This window comes from Dama dama, chromosome X (assembly GCF_033118175.1).
Source record: "Dama dama isolate Ldn47 chromosome X, ASM3311817v1, whole genome shotgun sequence".
NCBI lineage: Eukaryota > Metazoa > Chordata > Mammalia > Artiodactyla > Cervidae > Dama > Dama dama.
Window position 1 is genome coordinate 160,646,102 of NC_083714.1, and position 23,282 is coordinate 160,669,383.

The 23,282-nt window shown below is 48.1% G+C and overlaps 1 protein-coding gene across 2 annotated transcripts in view; it reads right to left on the minus strand.

Moving 5' to 3' along the window:
* Positions 1-6,486: 6,486 nt before the first annotated feature.
* Positions 6,487-23,282, minus strand: part of LOC133052000 (MLV-related proviral Env polyprotein-like) — a 107,091-nt gene continuing 90,295 nt past the window's right edge. The window contains exon 3 of one of the 2 annotated variants that reach the window (XM_061136718.1): positions 6,487-9,676. In XM_061136718.1, coding sequence (XP_060992701.1) covers positions 7,069-8,718 — 1,650 coding nt within the window. In that variant the 5' untranslated portion in view covers positions 8,719-9,676 and the 3' untranslated portion in view covers positions 6,487-7,068. Of the gene's footprint in view, positions 9,677-9,704; positions 9,946-23,282 lie in introns of those variants that run through there. The other variant, XR_009691984.1, reaches the window with a different exon arrangement.

Sequence of the window (23,282 nt, forward strand, 5' to 3'; positions counted from 1 at the left end):
GTGGTGAAGCCTGTGCAATGCAGGGAGCAGGGGTTCAAACCCTGGTCAGGGAACTAAGATCCCACATGCCACTTGGGTGGCTAAAAAAAAAAAAGAAAACAAATTAAAATAATTAGTGCAGGATGGGAGTGAGAGGCTGAGGCAGGCCCCACGGAGTTCACAGGCTCCTGCCTTGACAAGGTGTAACTCAGAGGCCTCCCATGGAGGCAGAAGGGATGGGGCAACTGTGGAAATTTAAGAGGCGTCTAGGACCTTATCATACTGACAGCTCACTATCCTTGGGGCCCAGAGAGGAGAATGTAACACATTAGCCAGCATCTTTTTATAAGCAAGCCCAAAGGACCCCACTGGAGCTTGTGTACAAACAGACTTTTCCAGAAGTGACAATGCAGCCGTTAAGAGACAAAACCTAGGCTTCCAGGCTGAGTGGCAGAGACAGCTATTTGTATTCCAACTGCTCCTCCAAAGCCACTTGCCTGAATGACACTCGAGGGTTTGCGTTCAGATCTTTTGAATGATAATTTCTGGCTCTATTGCCTATTTCCACTGGGCCAGTTCCAAATGCATCTTCTGGCATGGTTGTCTACTGTGATAGAGGGATATTCACTTTTAAAGTCATTACCTTAATCATCTCTGCTGCTTTGATTTAGTATGAGGGATGGCTGATTTTGTTTCCTTGCTTATTGCCAAGAACTTCACTCAGGGTCAGATGAGTTTTATTTTTAAGCTGAAAGTGTGGATCACAGACACGAAAGCTTGGCGCACAGAGGCTTGAGGCTTCGTTTCGTATACACAGGTGTTAAATCAAATTTAACAACGTGACTTGGCCAGGGCTGAGCCAGACACAACAATGCAGTGTTTGCTTGAAGGAGAGATCATGAGCAATGAATGTGCAGGGCAGCTTCTCAATCAGAGCTTGAGAACACTGGACCGTCAGTGGTCACCATGCCCACCCATCACAATGGAGACTGTAACATGTCATGCACTCGAATCAGTGATGTTACTTCTTCTTATCCTTCAACCTGGACTAATGGCTACACCTAGAAGTGTTTTCAGATTTCCTAAAAAATAGGTTCTCACAGGAAAAGCAATTAAAAAATAGACACATTGGGTTACATCAAAATTAAACATTTCTGACCGTCTTAGGGCATAATCGACAGAATGAAAGACAGCCTATGAAATGGGAGAAAATAATAACAGATCATACCTCTGATAAGGGGTTAAAATCCAGTATACATAAAGAACTCCTACAACTCGACAATGAAAACACCCCCAAATAACTCTATTAAAATATGCACAAAGGATTGAACATACCTTTCTCCAATGATCAACAGATTGCCAACAAGCATATGAAATGATTTTCAGCATCCCTAGTCATCAGGTAAATGCTACCTAAAGTCACAATGACATACCACTTCATACCCATTAGAATAGCTGCTATCAAAAAATAGAAAGTGTTGGCAAGGAGGTGGAGAAATCAGAAGTCTTACGTACTCTTGGCAGGATAATGTAAAACAGTGCGGGCGCTATGAAGAACACAGTGACAATTCCACAAAACAATTAAAAGTAGCACTACTGTATGATCAAGCAATTCCACTGGTGGGTAGAGATCCAAAAGGAAGGAAGTGAAGGGAAGTGAAGTCGCTCAGTCGTGTCCGACTCTTTGCGACCCCATGGACTGTAAGGAAGGAAAGCAGGGTCTTGACAGGTATTTGTATACACGTGTTCACAGCCACAGTTTTTGCAACAGCAAGAAGTGGAAGCAATGCGAGTGTCTATCAACAGATGCATGGAGAAACGCAATGTGGTCCACGCACATTATGGAATACCGTAAGCATTAAAAAGGAAGAAAATTCTGACATATGCCAAACATGCATAAACCTGGGGGACAGTTAAAAATAATACTATGTAATTCCACTTATATGAGCTATTTAGAGCAGTCAAAGTCAGAGCAACATAAAGTCCAGTGGTGGTTGCCAGGAGCTGGGGCTTCCCAGGAATCTGCCTGCCAATGCAGGAGACCCAGATTTGATCCCTGGGTCGGGAAGATCACCTGGAGAAGGAAATAGCAACCCACTCCAGTATTCTGGCCTGGAGAATCCCATGGACAGAGGAGCCTGGCAGGGCTACAGTCCATGGGGTAGCCTGGTAGGGTACAGTCCACACTAGCCCCATGCAAACAGTCGGTGGGGGTAGTGTGTGTGGAGAGTTTTCAGTTAAAATTTCAGTTTTGCAAAATGAAAAACATTCTGGGGATTGGTTACAACCATGGGGATAGGCTTGGAACTGCTGAATTATCAATTTAAAATAGCCAAGATGGAAAATTTAATGTATTTCATTACAATTTTTAAAACGTTAAGTTTAAAAATAGTTTCACATCAAGAGGTTTTTACTTTTTTGTTTGCTTCCAATCAAAACCTTTTAAATCACAAGTCCTATATGTCTACCTAAAAATGTAAAGTGGACTAATTGTGTCATCAAACAAAATAAATGGATTGTTCAAGTAGCCACTCTTTTTTTTTACAAAATGTTTTCAAGCCAGACAGAAATGTCTGACGTGGTTGAAGCCCGCTTTACCAATCTTGCCTTTGAACACCAATGTAGTCACTGGTAGCTCAATGGTAACAAATCCCCTGCTAATGCAGGAGACACAAGTTTGATCCCTGGGTCTGGAAGATCTCCTGGAGAAGGGCACGGCAACCCACTCCAGTATTCTTGGCCTGGAGCATCCCATGGAGAGAGGAGCCTGGCGGGCTACAGTCTGTGGGGTCACAAGGAATCAGACACAATGGAGCACACACCCCCCTTCTGATTGTAAACTGTGGTGACCGGCCAACAGACCTTCCACTAAAACCAGCATGAAACTTGTGTTTTGTAAGCTGTTTCAACTGATGACAGTGGGTGGAGAGAGACTTCCTCGGTGATTGTGGCTCAGACTCTGTCCTCCCAATGAAGGGGGACCGGGTTCCATCCCTGGTTGGGGAACTAGATCCCACATGCCGGAACTTAATAAAAAGATCCTACATGAAACAGCAAAGATTGAAGATTCCCACGTGCCAAAACTAAGACCCAGTGCAGCCAAAGAAAGACGTATTTAAAAAAAAAAAAAAAAAAGGGAGGGGGGAAGAAATGGATGGGGAGAGATGTATCTATCTGAGATTCGGATGCAAAGTCCACTTTCTGAAAGCCGACATTCATAAACAGACTTCCTAAGATAGCAGACTATTTCATGTTCTCAGCAAATAGCCATCAAGCGCTTTCAGGTAGGTTATTTAGCTAAAAACAAAGAAGGCCAGTTCATGGTCCCCAAGCAGATACAAGGTGACTCCAGGAAATAATGAAAAAAATTCTAGGTGGTTATGTCATGGGGTAGAAATGTCAGAGCACGATATACAAACCCAATCGTACCTAAGCCAGTTCACCTTTTCGAGGAGGTGTGCTCAGGAAGGGCCACGGAACGGGAGTTCGTGTTGCGCACTGTTCAAGGAGAAAAGATCCAGCTGCTGTTCAAGAACTGCCTTTTTCCAAATGCTTGGCTTTATTTGGGGGGGGGGGGGTGGCAGAGGAGGAGGGGGGAAAGCTACTTTTAAAGATGGCATGGATTCTTATGCTGGTTAAATTTTGAGTGCACAAAGCTAGATTGTGGTGCCTAGCGGTTTGGTCCAACATGAATCTGGATGCTGCTAAGAAGGTACTTGGTATTGATAGATGTGTGAACATCTACCATCTACCGACTTTAAGCCAATGAGAATATCCTCTTTAATAAGATGGCAAAGAATCCAGGTTACCAGTGCAGCAAACGACATACACATGGGTTTAATCCCTGGGTGGGGGAAGATTCCCTGGAGCAGAAAACGGCAACCCACTCCAGTACTGCTGCCTGGAGGATCCGATGGACAGAGGAGCCTGGTGCGCGACAAGCCATGTGGTCACAATGAGTTGCACATGACTGAGTCAGCACAAGTGTGACCCTTACCCAGTCGGCTGAGGGCTACAGGAGTGTCACACACCCCAGGTTGCCTGGAGAGGAAGGAACTCTGCCTCAAGACTGTAATAGAGAAATCCAGCCTGCCCTGGATTTCAGACTCAAGACCACCGTTATCAGTCCCCAGAGTTTTCCAGCCTGAGTGTCTCCCCTGAAGACACAATTCAGACTCCAGGAGTCTCAGGATGACAACACCCATTCATGCCTGAGTTTCCAACCTACCCTCCTCTACTCTATGGAATTTGGACCTGCCAGACCCTGCAACCGCATGAACCAATTCTTTCAAATAAATCTCTCTCTCATATATATATTTGTAGGAAAAAAAAGAGCAAGTGTTAGTCATTAGTGGTGTCCAACTCTTTGCGACCCCATGGACTGTAGCCCGCCAGGCTCCTCTGTCCATGGGATTCTCCAGGCAAGAAGACTGGAGTGGGTTGTCATTTCCTTCTACAGGGAATCTTCCCAACAAAGAGATGAAACTCGGGTCTCCTGCATTGTAGATGGATTCTTTATCATGTGAGCCACCAGACAAGTCCATATACTTTTATATCTGTGTATATTTGCATATATATAGAAAATATATAGTATCTATATAAAATGTATATATAGTATAAATATATAAAGTAATGCATATGTATGTCTATCTATTAATCGATCTATCTATCCACCTATCTATTGTCTCCTATTGTTTCAAAGAACCCTTGCCGATACCACTCAAAGACGGCATGGCAACCCTCTCCAGTCTTCTTGCCTGGAGAATCCCACGGACAGAGGAGCCTGGCGGGCTGCAGTCCATGGGGTCGCAAAGAGTTGGACCCGGCTGAGCACAGATGCACTGATACAGCTCTTTGCCAAAGCAAGAAAGCAAGGGTCAGGAAGATGGGGAGGGAGGTGGGAGGCGGGGTTCAGGATGGGGAACGCATGTACACCCGTGGCTGATTCATGTCAAAGTGTGGCAAAAAGCATTGCAATATTTTAAAGTAATTAGCCTCCAATTAAATAAATTAATCAATTAAAAAAAAAAAAAAGAACAAACTTCAGCTGCAGAGAGAACACTTGCATTGCCTCATGTCATATTCCCTGTCCAGGAGAGAGGTCAACGTGTGTTTCCCCCCCCCATAGTCACTCCTACTTTGAGAGGACTGTGCCAAGAATTGTTTTTCCAAGTTGCTTGAATGCCGTGGATCCGGCAGAATGGGAACATTCCCAGCACTGATCTCCCCATCACCGCCATGAATATTAAATATTGAGGGCACCTACTGCCTGGTTATCAATGGCACAGGCTGCCATTAATCCATTCTGGAGGCTCGTTACACTCTGGCCATTCCTGGTTATACCCCACCCAGAAGAAGAGTCAGCATCCATCGGTGGACTCCCTGCCAGACCTCACACATCTTTTCTGAAGCAAGACTCATAAATAAACATGAGCAGTCGCCAAAATGCGGTCAGACATCAGGGCAGTGCCGCAGAATAATAGCTTTATCGTGGAGGGTACCAGACCATACACGCAGGACGCCTTCAGTAAACCTAATAAAACACGAAGTAATTGGAAGGGGAGGACTAATTAATTTCCCTCATCTACCCTTTCCGCCTAAGACAGATGAAACAGCTTTCCTTAAAACAATGCTATTGCTTTTCTTACTTAGGAAAATTGCTTTTCATTCCCTGAGTGCATAATACTTAAAAACATTGCCCATAAAAGAGTTGCCACACTCTACTTGGAGGTTTAAAAACAGAATCTATAACTCGGGGCATAACCTTTCCGTTTCGACTCCTCAAGATGTTTCTATTAACAGAAGTGGCGAGTTTCAAGGTTGTTCACGGAGACCGTTATTTGTTACTTTATAACTGCCTGAATTCGCCCTCATCTTTATGGGAATCCTCATGCCTAGACCCTGGAAATTCCTCACTGGGCTTCAAGAGTCCTCCTGCGTGCTTTGCGGTACTTTCTAAAGTTTCTAATGTGTTTTTAATTGAAGGATGATTGCTTTACAATATTGTGTTGGATTCTGCCATACATCCACATGAATCAGCCATTGGGATGCACACGTCCCCTCTGTCTTGAACTTCCCTCCCACCCCCCATCCCTCTAAGGTTTTCACAGATCGCCGGTGTGAGTTCCCCGAGCCACAGAGCAAATTCGCAGTGGCTATCTATTTCACGTGTGGTAATCCATGCGCTTTCACACTGCTCATCTCTCTGTTCATCCAACCCTCTGCTCCCCCCACGTCGGGGATCCATAGGTCGCATCTCTATGTCTGTGTTCAATCACTTCAGTTCAGTTGCTCAGCCGTGTCCGACGCTCGGCGACCCCATGGACTGCAGCATGCCAGGCCTGCCCATCCACCACCATCTCCCAGAGTTTACTCAAACTCATGCCTATTGAGTTGGCGTCTTCAATGCTGCCCTGCATATAGGCTCATCCGTATTGTCAGAAAACGCCGCGGGAAGAAAGAGCCACCTCTAAGGACCGTTGACGAAGGCCTTTATTGGGCGGTCACTCTCGGGCAGAACTCCCGGGGGCGGATGAGCGAGGAGACAAAGGGAGTCTGCGAGGTATGAGGGGTGGGGAGAGGTTTTATAGCCAGGGCCGGCGTCCAAGCCAGGTCTTCCCATATAAGGAAGAAAGCGTGGGCTACAGGGGCGGTTGGTGTCCAAGGGCTCCGTGTCGGCACCTGATTGGACCGGGCTGCAGGGGGTCGGCCCCCGGAAGTTTAGCCAGCCTCCGGAACTTGTCTGCGGCACTTTTCCGGGGCATGCCTCAACATGCCCGACCTTTCATCCCGGCCTTTTTGTTATAGGACAAGGGGCGCCGGTTCTCTCTGGCTACTTCCTGCTGAACGGGGGTGGCGAGGTGTAGGGTGTCGCCGGGATGACAGGGAGCGCCTGCCGTTAATTTTGTCATGGAGTGAGTCACAGAGTGTTTGTTGGAAGCCCTTGGTACTGCTGTCGCAACACCATCAGCTGGACCGTGTTGAGCCGTTGTTTGATAAAGGCCAAGAGCTTATTTAAGAGACAGGGCCCGAAAGTTAAGAGCAACAAGAGGATTATGAGTGGTCCCATTAAAGTCGAGAGCAGGGTGGTCAGCCAGGGGGAGTTTTGGAACCATGATTAAACCAACATTGCTGGGCTTCCCGTTCTCTCTTTCTGCACTCTAGTCCTTCTCTTACTTTGGCCATGGACTCCCTTACTACCCCTGTATGGTCTGCGTAAAAGCAACACTCCTCCTTGAGGGCTGCACAGAGGCCCCCTTGTTGTAAAAAGATTAGGTCTAGGCCTCGTCTGTTCTGTAACACCACCTCTGACAAAGAGGTTAGGGATTTTTCTAAGGCCGTCATAGACTTCTCTATTCGTGCAATGTCTTCATCAATGGCGACTCTCAGGGTGATCAGGCCCTGATGTTGTGAGGTCAGGGAAGCAATGCCCGTACCCGTTCCGGCTGCCCCCAGGGTGAACAGCGCTGCTAGACTAATAGCTGGAACGGGCTCCCTCTTATGTCTAGGAGCTGGGGTGTCTCGGTCCCAAAAGTTGTAGAGGACCTCTTCTGGGTGGTATGTAATCTTGGGTACTACCACTACCATGACACAGAATTCCCTGCTCTGGTCGAAGACGGCCAAATGGAGACAGGGCGTCAGCCCAGTCTGTGAGCATACCCACCACCCCCCGATTTCGGGTATGACGTAGGTCTTATTGGTGAAGTTGGTGTCATAGCCAGTCCGGGTGCACAGGGTTTGTTTATCCGTAGGAACCGTGCCTAAGCAGGTCCCCGAACCCCATACTTGTTTCATGGTAAGGCCCACCTTGCGGTCTCCCCAAGAACACTGTGGTGGGTTGGAGAGAGTGGATAAGTTGTAGGTGGCATTTAAGCCCACGGCCTCGTAGTAAGGTGGGTGTAAGGTGTAGCAAAGCCAGCAGGATTGGGTCGCATTAGGATTGGAGTGGTTGAGGGCCCCGTAGGTTTCTTTGATCAAGGCCCACAGGGGTTCTTGGGTTTCTGGCGGGTCTGTCTGGATCAGCTGAAGAGAGGGGGTAGGGGTAGGCGAGGTCACAACATTTGTGGCGTTTGTCTCTTGTGGTGAGGGGCGGGGAGGTGCAATAATCTGGTTGGGCCCCACAGCATGGGTCTGGGCGGGTTGCAGGACTTGCTGGACATATAACGTTGCGCTATTGCTTCCCGTGCCATAGGTATCATATATCACTACCCCCCAGGACAGCCCGGAAATCCATCTATTTTCAGTCCGTCCCTGCTGTGTAAATGATAGTCGGACCTGGTCGCTGCACTGCCCTGGGTTGGAGGGTCGTCCCTGCCAATCTGATTTTGGAAGAGGACCCGTGAAGGACATATTGATCAGGTCTGGCTTGGTCACCGACCACTTCCAGTACCCATCGTTGGAAGTGACACAGCCCCAGGATTTACAGTAGCGGCTCACCATTCCCCCACAGGTCTTTATGTTTTCCCGCTGATGTCCCGGGCAGGCATAAAACCCGAGGGACCTGACCCTACACTTGGAGTATCCTGATTGTTTGATTAACTTTGTAAGGTTAAAGTATAGGTCCGGCCACCACTTATCTTTTGGTTGGGTGGCTGTGGTCCGGTTTAGCTCCTCGTAGGTCTCTCCATTTTTTAAAATCCAGGTGACTTGAAAAGGCTGGTGGGGGTTTTGGTTGGTGTGCCCCCCTTTTTCCAGGACCCCCAGTACCCCCAGAGTAACCCAGAGTAGAGAGCCCTGCATTGTTCTGAGGTTGGGGTGAAGGGGGTGTGGCGGACAACCAGCCTCGTGGGTCTTGTGGGGATGGAGCTGGTAACCAGGTCAGGGTGTCCCAAGGGAATAGCACCCCAGGAGTAGGAAGCAGATGGCTAGGTATGTGAGGGCGAGGGACAGTCGAAGAGTGGAGGACCAATCGCGGGGGGCCGCGGCCGCTAATCCAATGGCAAAAAGTATGGCCAGAGCTGTGATTGTCAGCAGCCACAGCAGGTGATGCCAGGTCAGCATCGGATATCGGGATGTGGTCCCTCAATTATTCTGGGATCGACGACAGAGGGGTTCGGGTGATGGTCCGTTTGGTCGGCCCCGTGAGGGTGAAGCGGTAGGAGTAATTGGGAGGAGGGGCCTGGGCCGGGGCCACCCCTGTCTCTGGGAGACCCGGGGGAGCTCGTTTGAGCCGGGTTAGGTGATACTAGGGCTCGTGTCCCAGAAGTTTGGCTGCTGTGGGAGTGGTGAGGATTACAGTATGGGGCCCTGTCCAGCGAGGTTGCAGCGGGCGGGAACTCAAGGCTTTTAGCAGTACCTGATCTCCCGGGGCCAGAGGCTGAGTTGGCCCCTCGTCGTCTGTCGGTTGTGGCAGGACCCGGTCTGCGTGTTCTCTCAGCAAGGATCGTAGGAGGGAGAAGAGGGGGAGGTACCCCGAGAGTGGGGGAGCCTCTCCCTCTGGGAGGTGAGTCAGGAGATAGGGCCTGCCGTAGAGCAGTTCAAAAGGGTTCAAACCTGTTTTGGAGTGTGGTGTGGTGCGAATGCGAGTGAGCACCAGAGGAAGGAGGTCGACCCAAGACAGCCGCAGTTCTGAGGCAAGCTTGGTCAGGTGCGTCTTGATGATGCCATTCACCCGTTCCACTTTGCCTGACGACTGGGGCCGATAGGGGATGTGGAGATGCCAGTCGGTGCCCAGGGCCGTAGACACCTGCTGGGAGATCTGTGAGATGAATGCAGGCCCATTGTCAGACTGGAGGGAGTTTGGCAACCCAAATCTGGGAATGAGATGGGTCGTCAAGACCTCTGCCACCGCCGCTGCCGTCTCTCGGGCGGTGGGGAAGGCCTCGACCCATCCTGAAAAGGTATCCACCAAGACCAGCAGATAGCGGTAGGTTCGATGTCTGGGCATGTGGGTGAAGTCTATCTGCCAATCTTGTCCGGGCATATGTCCCCTTAGTTGGTGAGTCTCCTGTGGGGGTCGGAGTCCTCCTTGAGGGGAGGTGGAAGCACATGTTAGGCAGGAGCGGTGGACCGCATATATGGTCTGTCTGAGATGTTGGGGAGAAAAGACAGGGCTGAGAAAGGAAAAGAGAGCCCTTGGTCCGATGTGGAGGGTATTGTGGATTTGGGATATTATGGCCTTGGCCTGGCGCTCAGGAAGCACCGGTTTATTATGGAGTAGTATCCATCCCGACGGGTGCCTCTGAGCCCCTTCTTGTGCCAGCAAGGCTCTGGCTTCCTCGCTGGAATAGTCTGGGTTGAGGGTGGATCTCAAAGTCAGCAAGGGCTCGGGGGCTTGTTGTAAGGTGATTTGTCGAGCCACTTGGTCTGCCACATTATTACCCAGAGCGACAGTGTCATGAGTATTTTGGTGTCCCTTGCAGTGTATGATACCGACCTCTTTGGGCAGAGATAAGGCATCTAACAGTCAAATGATGTGGGGGGCATTACAGATGGGGGATCCTTTAGTGGTCAGGAAACCCCGCTCTCTCCAGATCGCCGCATAAGAATGGGCAATCAAGAAGGCATATTTGGAGTCTGTGTAAATATTGGCCCTTTTTCCTTTTGCTAGGTGTAAGGCTCTAGTTAGGGCTGTTAGTTCAGCCTTTTGAGAGGTCGTCCCGGGTGGCAAGGGCTGAGCCTCCAGGACTTCTCGGGTGGTTACCACAGCATAAGCCGCCCTTCGGTTCCCATCGGGATCTCGCTTTGAGCTCCCATCGACGAACAAAGTTAGCTCTGGATCTGGTGGAGGTTCGGAAAACAGGTTGTGAGGTGGTTGTATAAGGGACTCAAGGACCTCTGAGCATGAGTGGGCTGGGGGTTTTGAGGAGAGGGGGAGGGTGGGCAACGGAGGAAGCGGGTTTAATTGTGGAGAACGACCCACGGAAACTTGCGGATTGTCTAAAAATACCAGGTGAAACTGCTGGAGCCTGGACTCGCTGAGGCCAGAGAGAAATCTAGAGGCTAAAAGATCGCCAAGGCGATGAGGTGAGAAGATGGTCAGGGGTTGACCATGAATCAGCTTTTTAGCATCAGCGTACAATGTTGTCGCTGCCGCTAGTGCCCGCAGGCAGGGGAACCATCCCCTGGCTGTGGGGTCAAGTTGTTTGGATATGTAAGCAATAGGCAGCAGTTCAGGGCCAATCGGTTGCACCAAGGCTCCAAAGGCTATCCCTCCCTTTTCATCAGTGTATCGATGGTGCGGATAGTTGGGATTTGGGAGAAAGAGAGGGGGTGCAGCCAATAGGGTTGAGCGTAAAGCGTGGAAGGCCTGAGCCACTTCGGTGGGGGAAGACAGCGGTCCTGTGGGAGTCTCTTTAGCGGCGGCATATAGGGGTTTGGCCAGGGTGGCATAATTTGGGACCCAGTGTCGGAAGAATCCCGTCAGTCCTAAGAAGGACAATATCTGGTCTCCGTTGGCCGGAAGGCAGATGGACCTGAGGAGGCTACACCGATCTGCTGTCAGGGCCTTAGTGGTAGGGGTGATTTGGAGACCTAGATAGACAACAGAAGTCTGAGTCAGTTGAGCTTTGGAATGTGAGGCTCTGTAACCCTGGGAACCGAGGAAATTAAGAAGAGTTGCAGAATGTTGTCGGGAGGTCTCTTCCGAGGGGCTGCAAAGGAGCAAGTCGTCTACGTATTGGAGGAGGGTGCTAGGGCTGAGCGAACATCTAGCCAGGTCCCGGGACAGAGCCTGCCCGAAGTAGTGGGGACTGTCTCTGAACCCCTGAGGGAGTACGGTCCATGTGAGTTGTGTGGTCAGCTGGGTGTCGGGGTCAGTCCAGGTGAAAGCAAAGAGGAATTGGCAGTCGGGGTGGAGTGGGATGGTAAAAAAGGCATCCTTGAGGTCAATAACGGTGAAATGAGAGGTTTTGGGAGGTATGGAAGAAAGGAGGGTGTAAGCGTTAGGGACAAGTGGATGGGCAGGGACCACCGCCACGTTGATCAGGCGGAGATCCTGCACTAGCCGGTAGTCTCCTGAAGGCTTTCGAACAGGGAGGATGGGCGTGTTACAGGGGGAAGTCGTGGGGATCAGGAGACCCTGTCCCATGAGACGGTCGATAATGGGCTTTAGCCCCCTGAGGTTACGAGTAGACAAAGGAAACTGGGGCCTGGCTGGGAAGCAGGTGGGGTCCCTTAGCCGGATGAGGACTGGAGGGTGGTGCCCAGCCACCACTGAGACTCGGGTGTCCCAGACCTCAGGATTAACAGAAGAGGTTGGAGGGTCAACAAGTAACATTAGGAAGGCCCCTGACGTGGGAGCCGATCCTGGAGTTAGGTGAAGAGTGGCCTTCAGCTTAGCGAGTATATCTCTTCCCAAGAGAGGAGTGGGGCAGGAGGGGATGACCAAAAAGGAGTGGGTAAATAGGCAGGAATCTAGTTGACAGGATAGTGGTTGGGTTTGGAGCAGACACGAGGGTTGGCCGTCAATGCCCATAACCGAAACCTGGGAAGGACGTAAAGTGCCCCCAAAAGAGGGAAGGACCGAATAGGTAGCCCCCGTATCAACTAGAAAGTTGATGGACTTACCCGCTACCTGGAGCGTTACCCTGGGCTCGGCTTGGGTTATCGGGGTTCCCGAGTCTGGGCGGCGTCAGTCATTGTTGAAGCTCAGCAGCTCCAAGGCTGGAGGAGGGCAGGAGGTCTCCCTGGGGTGCTCTGGTCCCCGGCCCCTAGAGGTCGGGGCCCGAGAGGCCTGGGGACAGTCACTAGCCCAGTGTCCTCATTGTTTGCACAACGGGCATGGCTTGGAGGGAGGCCACGGATTGGGGCACATCTTGGCCCAGTGTCCTTCTTGGCCGCACTTGAAGCAGGCCCCCAGAGGGGGGTTTTGGGGCCCCGAGCCCTCCGCCGGCCGCAGGGCCGCTACCAAGGCCTGGGTTTGCTGGTTTAGGAGGCTTGCCTGAAACTCGGCCTTTTGTTTGAGCCTTGCCTTTCAGCTGGCCTCAGCAGTTTCTTCACGGGCGTTGTAAACTTTAAAGGCCATTTTTACCAGGTCTCGAATAGGGGTCTGAGGGCCGTCCTTGGCCTTGGCCAGTTTTTTTCGGATGTCAGGTGCGGATTGGGAGATAAAATGATTGGCCAAGGTAGCTGCCCCAATGGGGGACTCAGGGGACAGTCTGGTGTATTGAACAAGGGCCTCAGTCAGCCGATTAAGAAACATGGCTGGGTTTTCATCAGGCCCCTGAGTCACCTCGTCTAGTTTGAGGAGGTTTACTACCTTATGAGAGGACGTTTCCATCCCATCGAGGATACACTCTATCATATAGCATACCCTCTGCTGGCCGCCACCCCCTTCTTGGTAGTTCCAATCAGGGTCGGTGTCAGGAACTGCCTGAGCTCCCGGGGGGCGCTCGGGGGAGGGGTTGGCACAGTGCCGCTGGTCGGCCTGAGCCCTGGCTGCCGTCCAAATGGCCTGCCTCTCTTCGGGGGTGGTGGTAGACCCCAGGATGAGGGTCCTGCCATGTTAAGGCGTAAGCTCGGGTCAGACCAGTAAACTGCTTAATGTACTGAGTCGGGTTGGAGGAAAAGGATCCCAGCTTGGCCTCAATCTGTGCTAAGTCCTGGAGAAAGAAGGGGACGTGGACCTGGGCTAGACCCTCAGCTCCGGCTACTTGTCGCAGCGGGAGTAGCGGGGCTGGGGGAGGGGGAGGGGAGGCCCCTGGAGGGTTGCTGTGGGAGCGAGTGTGGGAGCTAACCAGAGAAGGGGAGGGAGTGATGGGGAAGGGGAGGATACAAGATAGGGTTAAGGGCCGGAGGATCTGGGGCCGGCGGTGGAGTCTCGGGGGCGGGAGCAGAGGCAAGAGGGGCCGGAGTGGAGGGGGAGGAGGCAGGAGCCAGAGAGGAGGGGTGGGGGCCGTGGGAGATGCATAGGGAGGAGGGGCCACCAGATCTTCCGGGGGAACAGAGAAAGCAGAGGACTCAGAGACGGGAGGAGTTGGCTCGGTCCGGAAGGGTGGAGTCGGGGGGGGCCATGGTGAGTAGGATTTGGCTGGGAGCACACGTGGTGCACAGGGTGGGGCGACAGCGCAACGCCCAAAAGGCCTGAACATAGGGGACCTCGGACCATTTTCCCGTTCTCCAGCAGTAATTATCTAAACCACGGAGGACGTCAAAGTCTAATGTCCCTGTGGCTGGCCATTGTGAGCCATTATCTAGGGGATACTGAGGCCAGGCCTGTGAACACAGAAAAGTGAGCTGCTTGGGGCGGATATATCCCTTTAGTCTTAGGGTCCGCAGGTTAGCCAGCAGGCACTCTAAGGGTGTGGAGTATTGGGGATCGGGTTTGGAGGCTGTCGATCCCATGGCGACCACGGGGCGTGGAGGCAACCCCCGCAGCCCAAATGTCTATATAAAAAAAAATACTTTGCAGAATAAAACCGTATGTTTATTAAGGTTATTTGCTATAGAACATGCCAATAGGTATGTTTGACGGATACCCTATGATTTGAAGCTACCTCTAAAGGATAATTTTCTCTAAACATAGAGACAGCCATGGAAATGACTGTCTTCAAGCAAAGTGGAGTATTTCCATAAAAGCTGACATTACCTGTATATTGACAGAAAGAAATTCTGTGGTACACCAGTGGCTTCCCTTGACTCCCCCAGCTCTGTAATAGCAGTGCAAATCTCACCATGCAAAATATTTACAGTGAGCCAGGATCTGTTCTTTCACATAGCTTGCCTCTCCTTCTCAGAAGTAAGCTGTTTGTACAAACTGTCTCATCTTCCCTGGGCCAGGACACACTCCGAATGATCTGAAGTGTGTTTACCAACAAGGTGTGTAGAGAGATGAATTTCCCTGGTGGCTTAGATGGTGAGGGAAAAAAGTCTGCCTGTTATGCAGGAGATGTGGGTTTGATCCCTGGGAAGAGAAGATTCCCTGGAGAAGGAAACGGCAAGCTACTCTGGTGTTCTTGCCTGGAGAATCCCATGGACAGAGGAGCCTGGAGGGCCACAGTCCGTGGGGTTGCAAAGAGTCTGACTCAGTGAGTGAGTAACACGTAGAGAGATGGGTGCCTACCTCATCTTGATCCTTCCTGGTGTCCAGGTTCATAATCTCTGTACCAAAATGTACAACAAAGTCAGTAGATGTGTGCAGTGGAGTATTACTCAGCCATAGAAAAGAGCGCATATGAGTCAGTGCTAATGATGTCCATGAAACTAGAGGCCGTTTATACAGAGCAAAGTCAGTCAGAGAGGGAAAAGCAAATATTGTATGTTAACGCATATAAATGGAATCTAGAAACGTGATACGTGAAAGGTCGGGCATGTTGAGACATGCCCCGGAAAAGTGCCGCAGACAAGTTCCGGAGGCTGGCTAAACTTCCGGGGGCCGACCCCCTGCAGCCTGGTCCAATCAGGTGCCGACACGGAGCCCTTGGACACCAACCGCCGCTGTAGCCCGGGCTTTCTTCCGAAGAGAAAGGAAAATGTTGGGTTGGCCAAAAAGTTCTTTTGTGTTTTTTTTTTCCAGTTGATGTTACAGAAAAACCTGAACGAATTTTTGGCCAACCCAATACAAAGTAGTATAATGTAAGAGCATCTTTTATTTATTATTTAATTGGAGGAAAATTTCTTTATGATGTTATGCTGCTTTATGCCAAACATCAATGTAAACTGGTGATAATTATATACATATATATATATATCATGCATATATATATATATATATATTGAATCCACATCTCTTATGTCTCCACCATTGGCAGGCATGTACTCTCAGCATCCCATGTGGCACTAGCGGTAAAAAACCTGCCTATCAATGCAGGAAACATAAGCGATGTGGGTTCGATCCCTGGGTTGGGAAGATACCCTGGAGGAGGGCACGGTAACCCACTCCAGTATTCTTGCCTCGAGACTCCCATGGACAGAGGAGCCTGGCGGGCTATGGTCCATGGGGTTGCAAGAGTCCACGGACACACGACTTAGCGACCAAACCAGCACTTCCACGCTCCAATATTTTCTTGATAATTTTCGTTTTCTTATTGTCCTTGAGTTGAGACAGAAGGTCTACAGGAGTATGAAGATCTAAATGACCCACTCACCCGTTTTTCATGCAAAGACCACATGCATGCGCTCCGAGCTCCGGAGACCTCTTTTCAGGAACACCCTGCTTCTGTTGCAGACGCAGGGGGCATGGAGCTGTCCAAGGTCCCAGCTCACTATGAGGGCTACTCACTCTTAGACACTTTGATTGGCTCAAGAGTAAAAATGTGCCTAAAACACAAAATGGCAATCAAGCCACCACGCGTCCCTGTGTGTTGCTATTAATTAACACTGGGTGATCTGGCAAGTAAAAAAGTCGTGTTGTGTTTTTTATCTCTGCGAGCACATTAACAGTGGCTGTAGGATTAATAACCGCATACATCTGTGACTGCACAACACTGCATTTAACATATAGCATCATTTCCATAACCATCCTCCTATTGTTGCAGGAACTCAAGAGTAGCCTGTTTTTATTTCAGCGATTCCAGAAGTGGGTCTTTTAACTACCTATATTATAAATAACTGAGGTCATTTTTTTTTTTTTTTTCAAACTTTAAACTTTCTCTTTGTCTTTTTCTATTGGCCTAGCGACTTAGCAGCAGCAGCAGCAGCAGAGTTGATCAACAATATTGTGATTTTAGATGAACAGTCACACATACACATGTATCCATTCTCCCCCCAAACTCCCCTCCCATCCCGGCTGCCACGTGACATTGAGCAGAGGTCCCTGGGCTGGACAGCAGGTCCTTATTGGTTCTCCCTGTTAAATACAGCAGTGTGTCCATGTCCATCCCAGACTCCCTAACCATCCCTTCCCCTGTCCTTCCCCCGGGAACCGGTTATAAGGTTATTACAGAGTATTGAGCAGACTTCCCTGTGCTGTCCAGCAGGTCCTTGCTGGTTCTCCATGGTAAATACAGCAGTGTGTCCACGTCCATCCCAAACTCCCTGACTATCCCTTCCCCCATCCCTCGCCCTGGTGACCATAAGGTTATTACAGAGTATTGAGCAGAGTTCCCCGTGCTGTCCAGCAGGTCCTTGCTGGTTCTCCATGGTAAATACAGCAGTGTGTCCACGTCCATCCCAAACTCCCTGACTATCCCTTCCCCCATCCCTCGCCCTGGTGACCATAAGGTTATTACAGAGTATTGAGCAGAGTTCCCCGTGCTGTCCAGCAGGTCCTTGCTGGTTCTCCATGGTAAATACAGCAGTGTGTCCACGTCCATCCCAAGCTCCCTGACTATCCCTTCCCCAATCCTTCCCCCCTGGTGACCATAAGGTTATTACAGAGTATTGAGCAGAGTTCCCCGTGCTGTCCAGCAGGTCCTTGCTGGTTCTCCATGGTAAATACAGCAGTGTGTCCACGTCCACCCCAAGCTCCCTGACTATCCCTCCCCCCATCCTTCCCCCTGGTGACCATAAGGTTATTACAGAGTATTGAGCAGAGTTCCCTGCGCTGGACAGCAGGTCCTTGTTCTTTATCCATTTTGAATATAGCAGTGTGTCCATGAACCTCCTATGGAAATGAACGCAGCCAACACTGAATCTAGTGAACCTGGTTACTTGGTAACAAACCTCATCCATCTACTGAGATGGCAGGGAGTGAGTGCTGGATAACATTGTTTCTCATTATCTAGAGATTTCATTTGCCCTTACTTCTGTTCATGATCTGCATAAATAACAGTTGTGTCTGTACTGAACACAAGCTGTATGTACCTCTTGTTATGTGTATCGCACTCATTTTGCCATGAAACAGTCGTCTTTCCCTGGGAAATGTGAAACAATGAGACTTTATCTCGAAGGATTAGAAGCTTCCGAATTATTTGCATTTACCTTGGGGTAAAATTTTTTTTTGTTTTTCTTTAGCTGGAGTATTTTAGTTTGCCTGTTGGTCAGGAGAGATAGAAACTGAATCATAACCCAAAGAATTAGAAGGACAACAAAGTTCTCTTCAAGCTCACAGCATTCGGAGTGGAGACTGTTTGTAGACACCTTGGCAAGAAGAAACAGTGAGAATACTTGATGGACCAGTTTTCTCCCCAATCTGTAACCAGCTCACCTGGCTTTCATGAGAAAAAGCCAGTTTTTCTAGCTTTCCCTGACTTATGAGTGACTAACCGCTTATGGCATGGATCAGATGTTTCTTCCTATCTCTCTAACAACAGAAAAATGTATCTTGAATTATTATTTCCTATTGTTGGTCATTTATTAAATAATAAACGTCTTGATCTGCCCAAGTACACTGAAGTAGGACAGTCAACAATGCTTCAGCAAACACCCTGAAATTCATTTTGGCCTTATGAGATTAAATTAGCTGCATGCATGGTACCTGTTGCATGTCAAACAGTGTTAGTAGATCAGATAAGAAGAGGATTAAGAATTGATCATCACATTTCATAACAGGAAGATCACAGGCGACCCTGACAAGGCAAGTATTGTTGACAGTGGCAAACGTTTTACTAGAATGGATTAAGAGAATAAACAGGCATTTAAAAATAAATCATAAGTGTCACGTATATGCGGAACCCAAGATAGGACACAGATGAACTTATCTATCAAACACAAACAGGCTCACGAGCAAAGAGAACAGGCTTGTAGTTGCAAGGGGAAGTGGGGCGGGGGAGATAGGAATGGAAGTTTGCGATTACCAGTGGCAAATTACTATATAGAGAACGGATAAGGAACAAGGCTTTTACTGTATAGCACAGGGAACTGTATTCGATACCCTATAACAGACCATGATGGAAAAGAATACAAATAAATGTGTGTGTATCTATAACTGAATCACTTTGATCAACAGCAGAAATTCACCCAACATTTTAAATCAACTATACTTCAGCAACATACATTTTAAAAAATAAACACATCATATGAACGCTTTATATGTTAACTATAGTTGGCTCTTGAACAACTAGAGTTTGAACTGGGTGGGTCTACCTGTATGCAGAGTTTTTTTCAATAAATACACTGGAAAAACTTTTTTATTAGAGATTTGCAGTAACTTGAAAAAGTCTCAGATGAACCACATAGCCTAGAAATTTTGAAAAAACTAAGAAAAATTTTGGTATATCATGAATGCATAAAATACACGCAGTTAGACATGGGCGTGTGCTAAGTCACTTCAGTTGTGTCCAGCTCTTTGGCCAGACTGTAAAGACCATAGCCCACCAGGCTCCTCTGTCCATGGGATTCTCCAGGCAAGAATACTGGAGAGGGTTGCATGCTCTCCTCCAGGGGATCTTCCCAACCCAGGGATCGCACCCTCATCTCTTATATCTCCTACAACAGCAGGTGAGTTCTTTACCACTAGTGCCACCTGGGAAGCCCGTAGTCAGAAATATAACATATAAAATAAGAGCTAACCAACTTTATGCTATCAAGTAAGGCTTCTGGTCAATACGGAGCTATTCGCAATTACATGTTTATGGAGTCGAAAGTTACACACAGATTTCTGGTTTTGCTGGGTGTCAGCATTCCTAACGCCTGTGTTGTTCAAAGATCAAGTGGATAAGAATGCCAAGTTAAAAAAAAAAAAAAAAAAAGAATGCCAAATTTTCTAGTAAAGACAAATAATAATTGCTATATAAAACTAACTGGAATGTACTTTGAATCTTAGAGGAAAAATCATAAGGCCAAAGGTATTTTTTCCATAGGATACATTCCCCCTAAATCTCCAGGTAATAGAGAAGACATAATCAACAGCAAAATATTTATCTGGCAACAAGGAGAAGCAAGTCCGTTCTCACTACGACCCACATGAGGAAAGAACTGATAGATTATCTACTAGGCTATCTCAGCTGGAGTGGCTTTGGCAGCCTAACAGAAGACTTTAGTTACAAAAAGTTTGATGTGCCCAGAAATGCCAGTGCGGGCGAAAGAAGGGGGAAAAAAAATTCAGCGGATACCAAGGCAAAGGACAGAACACTAAAGCAGTAAATCAGCCAGGAAGACCTCTTGGGAAGTCCGAGAGATGAACTGAAGGGTCACCAGAAGCTAAGCAGGGACAGAACAAGAGGCTGATGGTTCAAGAGCCAGTAGGGTATCAATCCTGAAAACACTAACTTTCTCTCCCTGTCTTCCTTCACTCCGGATGGTCATTGACTGCCTTACTTGAGGTTACTATTTTTTCTTTCCTTCCCCCCAAGGCTCCATTTCACACGAGCAAAGCAAAGTGAGCAAAGGAAAATATGAAACGAATGTACCCAGCAACCACGAGGCACACAGTCTTTTTCGCATTGTCTGGGACCATTTTGTTTCAGAGTCGTTCAGAAAATAAACCACTAATTGTGTCAAGGGTGCCTGGGAGTTTCTCTGCTCTTCCTTGTCCTGGGCATGCAACAACAGGGACAGTCAGTCAAGGCTGAAATCTGTTCCTGTCAGCTCTAATTTATAAGCTACAAGGCCGGGCAGGATTGTCCTTGTCAGTCACCATCCTGTGGATCCAAAGACATCAAATCAAATACAGCTCTGTGAGTGGAAGGCCTGAATCCTTGCAAAGGTTGCCTTCAGTGTAGACTTAAAGGTACCTCCGCATGTCAATGAATCTACGCTTTAGAGACCAAACCTGCATGGGTCGCTAAGGGCTCTTTGTTAAAAACATGCGAATCATTTTAAGGACCAGCCGTTTTGCACCAGTTTGGAAAAGACTTAAAATATCTAATTGGTTTAAAAAAAAAAAGGAAATCGATAATTGTAAACCACGGTGTCAAGAATCAGAAAAAGATTAATTGCAGGTGGTCCTTGCTGAGGGTGAACTGACAAGCCCAGGGAGCAAGGTCCTAGCAATTAATACAACAAGCGGCCATGAGATTTACATTAGTGTTCAAAGGTCAGTCCATTACAATGAAAGCATGCATTCATTAGAAAAACGAATGCTCCAAGGAAATCCTATAACTGCCTCTTATCCTGCATGACTATATTAGCCTTTCCACTGGCAAAAAATAAAACCCTACATAATGAAGGGCACCATAGTCCAATAGTGATGGATATGGAATGCCCTTCACAAACCCTGAGAAGTTACTGTATTACCACTCCTCAACTGTTGAACTGGAAACATACATTGGGCTTGGGGAAAGCAAACACCAGGGCCCCACTTGCAATCAGACAGAAATACTGACTTCTTGTCAAGGCAAATCGAAGCAGCTGGGGGGCTACCTGGGAAGATTATTAATTTTTTTTTTTTTTTCCTTTCGTCTTGAGGTGGCCAAAAAACTCATTCCATTGTAAGGAAAAATTCGAATGAACTTTTTGGCCAACCCAATGTTTTTCTCTATTTTCCCTTCATTTATTTGTTTTAAAGGCTTTCAGTTCAGTCGCTCAATCGTGTCTGACTCTTTGCAACCCCATGGACTGCAGCACGCCAGGCCTCCCAGTCCATCACCAACTCCCGGAGTCCACCCAAACCCATGTCCATTGAGTCAGTGATGCCATCCAACCATCTCATCCTCTGTCGTCCCCTTCTCCTCCCACCTTCAATCTTTCCCAGCGTCAGGGTCTTTTCAAATGAGTCAGCTCTTCGCATCAGGTGGCCAAAGGATTGGAGTTTCAGCATCAATATCAGTCCTTCCAATGAACACCCAGGACTGATTTCCTTCAGGATGGACTGGTTGGATCTCCTTGCAGTCCAAGGGACTCTCAAGAGTCTTCTCCAACACCACAGTTCAAAAGCATCCATTCATTGGCACTCAGCTTTCTTTATAGTTCAACTCTCACATCCATACGTGACCATTGGAAAAACCATCTCTTCTATAAACATTAACAAATGACAAAAAATAGAATGTTGAAGATTTATGTTGCTTTCGTTGGATTTAGTATGCTGCTGCTGCTGCTGCTAAGTCGCTTCAGTCGTGTCTGACTCTGTGCGACCCCATAGACGGCAGCCTGTCAGGCTCCCCCGTCCCTGGGATTCTCCAGGCAAGAACAATTGAGTGGGTTGCCATTGCCTTCTCCAGTGCATGAAAGTGAAAGTGAAAGTGAAGTCGCTCAGTCGTGTCCGACTCTTAGCGACCCCATGGACTGCAGCCTACCAGGCTCCCCCGTCCATGGCATTTTCCAGGCAAGAGTACTGGAGTGGGGTGCCATTGCCTTCTCTGGGATTTAGTATGACCTGGCTGCAATTTCTATCCAATGCTCCACACCATTCTCACTCTTGAGACTCACCGAATCTGCCTTGTTTTTTATTTCAGTTTGTTCCCTGACCTTTGGGAACGTGACAAATGTTTATTTATTGTCATGTTTAAAATTTTAAGGTATACACCCACTTTCTGCACTGTGTTCCTTCCTTTTTTTTTTTTTGGTTCTAACTGCTCTCCTTGAATAACCTCACCAATTCTGTTTTTTAAAAAGTCACCATGAAAGAACCGAGGTGTTTCCAATGCCTTTGGCATGTTTATAGACCCTGAACCAAACAGGAAACACTGAACACATAAAAATTGGACTTGTATTTGCAAATGTTAGTGTATCTGAAAGGATCTTAGACATTTTTCAGGTGCTTCCTCTGGGTAGCACTTTAGAAATAAAAGAATATGAATCCAAGGAGTTTCCATTTCAATCCCTAAAGCATATGACCCAACAATCCCACTACTAGGCAAATACCCTGAGAAAACCATAACTAAAAAAAAAAAAAGACACACGTTCCCCGATGTTCATTTCAGCACTATTCACAAGAGCCAGGACATCGATGAGCTAGATGAACTTTTAGGGAAGTCGTGGTACGTATATACAATGGAATATTACTCAGCCATAAAAAGGAATGCATTGGAGTCAGCTCTAACGAGGTGGATGAACCAAGAAGTAAGTCAGAAAGAGAAAAGCACATATTTCATCTTAAGGCAGATGTGTGGAATCTAGAAAGATGGTACCAATGAAAATCTGTCTGCAGGGCAGCCATGGACACACAGGCCCAGAGGAAAGACTTGTGGACACAGCGGGGCAGGGGAGTAGAGGATGGGAAAAATGGAGACAGCAGCATGGAAACATATACACTATCATATGGAGAACAGACAGCCAGTGGGAATTGGCTGTTTGACTCAGGTAGCTCAAAGTGGTGCTCTGTTGACAACCCAGAAGAGTCGGATGGGGTGTGAGGTGGGTGGGAGGTTCAAGAGAGAGGAGACATATGTCTACCTATGGCTGACTTATGGGAGTGTAAGGCAGAAATTGTTACTAATACAACATTGTACAGCAAGTATCTTCCAATGAAAAGAATAATTCCCTAAAAAAATATATATATATTTACTGGTTATTTTACTCCAATAAGGGACAGCTTAATGTAACATTCAAATACAACATTCATTCATTGCTCTAAAATTCACTACAACATTCATTCATTGCTCTAA